The sequence below is a fragment of the Borostomias antarcticus genome (genome assembly GCF_949987555.1).
Source record: "Borostomias antarcticus genome assembly, chromosome: 5".
Lineage (NCBI taxonomy): Eukaryota > Metazoa > Chordata > Actinopteri > Stomiiformes > Stomiidae > Borostomias > Borostomias antarcticus.
This window is the reverse complement of record NC_140238.1, coordinates 32284579-32286446: the sequence shown is the minus strand read 5'-3', so window position 1 is coordinate 32286446 and position 1868 is coordinate 32284579. Positions and strand designations below refer to the sequence as shown.

General features: G+C 44.0%; 1 protein-coding gene across 2 annotated transcripts in view; it reads left to right on the top strand.

Moving 5' to 3' along the window:
* tbcd (tubulin folding cofactor D) overlaps positions 1-1599 on the top strand; it is a 41416-nt gene extending 39817 nt beyond the window's left edge. The window contains exons 38-40 of one of the 2 annotated variants that reach the window (XM_084438727.1): positions 168-277; positions 1008-1092; positions 1385-1599. In XM_084438727.1, the coding sequence (XP_084294853.1) occupies positions 168-277; positions 1008-1092; positions 1385-1399 (210 nt within the window). In that variant the 3' untranslated portion in view covers positions 1400-1599. Of the gene's footprint in view, positions 1-167; positions 278-1007; positions 1093-1381 lie in introns of both variants that reach the window. The other variant, XM_084438726.1, reaches the window with a different exon arrangement.
* The last annotated feature ends 269 nt before the right edge of the window (positions 1600-1868 follow it).

The following is a 1868-nucleotide window of genomic DNA, read 5'->3' as shown; positions in this document are numbered from 1 at the left end:
ATATTAATATTCCTACTGTATGTTCAGCCCGCGGTGTGTCGATATATTAATATTCCTACTGTAGGTTCAGCCCGCGGTGTGTCGATATATTAATATTCCTACTGTATGTTCAGCCCGCGGCCGGAAGCACACAATCTCTCTCTCTCTCTCTGTCCTTCCACCTGCAGATCAGGAAGGCCACGGCCAGCCAGATGTACGAGATGCTGCTGACCTACGACGACGTCATCGACCCCGCGGTGCTGGACCTCGTCATGGCCCACCTGAGTGACACCAACTGGTCGGTCGGCGCCGTTGTAGCTAGTTTAGATGAATTTTTATTCTTATTTTATTTAAACCTTTATTTAACCAGGGGAAATCCTGTTGAGATTGAAATCTCTTTTGCGAAGGAGCTCTGGCCAAGAGTGGCCGCAGAAAAAAACAAGAACATCAAGTCAGACAATACAGGAAAGTTTTAAAAAAAATACACAAAACATAGAGGCAAAGGATGACAACATAACAAACACCCTAGCAAAACACATAATACATCGGAAGTGCGCTATGATTACAATACCACTAGGGCTGGGTTTAAAAAATCAATCTTTTATTTAATGAATGAATGAATGAATAAATTAAGGAATGAATAGTTCATTAATTCATTCAATGATTCATTCATTCATTTTTGGAAATCAGTATCGATACCTAGTATTGATGTGTTGCATAACTTGGCAGTCATATAATTAAGGTTACAGCTAAAAAAAAAAAGTTTTAGTAACACCAACCGAATCAATATTGAATCGAATTGAATCGTGATAATTGATTACGAACCTTGTGAATCGGAATCAAATCGATTCTTGAAATTCGACTCGATACCCAGCCAACGGCCAATCACATAAAGCTAGAGTCATAGCCTAGGTAGAGAAAAGGGATTTTACACGTGTGATGGTGTTTGTGTGACGTCTTCCTCACGTTATTCTTGTGTTGTCCCCTCGTCTCCTGTCTCTTGTGTTGTCCCCTCGTCTCCTGTCCAGGGAGAGTGACGTCCCCACAGTGCGGACGCACAGGAACCAGCTCTGTGATTGGTTGGAAGTGCAGCGCCCCCAGGTGGTGACCAAGGTGTGTGTTCTGCATAATGGTGCCTTAAAATCACACGCCAGTTGCAATATAGACAATTGATTTCTGGGCTGTGGACCGAAGAGTTTTGTTTGTGTGTGGAGTTACGTTTCATATTCTTCACCTCTCTTTATCAACCCTTGATTGAATTTACTTACATCCTACAAGGATATTTTGAGTTGGAGTTAATTTGATTTCAGTGTACAAAGTCGAAAAAATGAATCAGCAAATGTTATTCACATTTAATTTATCTCCGTCACATCTGAGCAAGCTGAGTGTCTCTCCCCTCTAGCAGAGCCCAGTCCAGTAGCCATGTTCCTCGTCTCGGTGGGAGCCATGGAAGAAAGCATGGGATCCACCGGCAAGACACACACACACACACGGAGCACACACTCCCTGAAGCTGTCCGTCAGCCTGCATCTGTTGGCCTGTCCATCTGCCTGAACACTGAAGAAAACATGTATGAATATGAATGTAAACAAAGCAGGTCAGAGGTATTGAATAAAAACATTCCCCCCCACTACTCTCCCTCTTCCCTTTATCCTACTTCAAAACCATGACAACGGGAAATGTTGGGATGGAGATGAACGGTGAGAAACACTTCTACCTCAGAACGAGAGCCGGGCCGGTCTCTCTCTCTCTGTCTCTCTCTCTCTCTCAGTCTCTCTCAGTCTCTCTCTCTCAGTCTCTCTCAGTCTCTCTCTCTCAGTCTCTCTCAGTCTCTCTCAGTCTCTCTCTCAGTCTCTCTCTCAGTCTCTCTCAGTCTCTCTCGGTCTCTC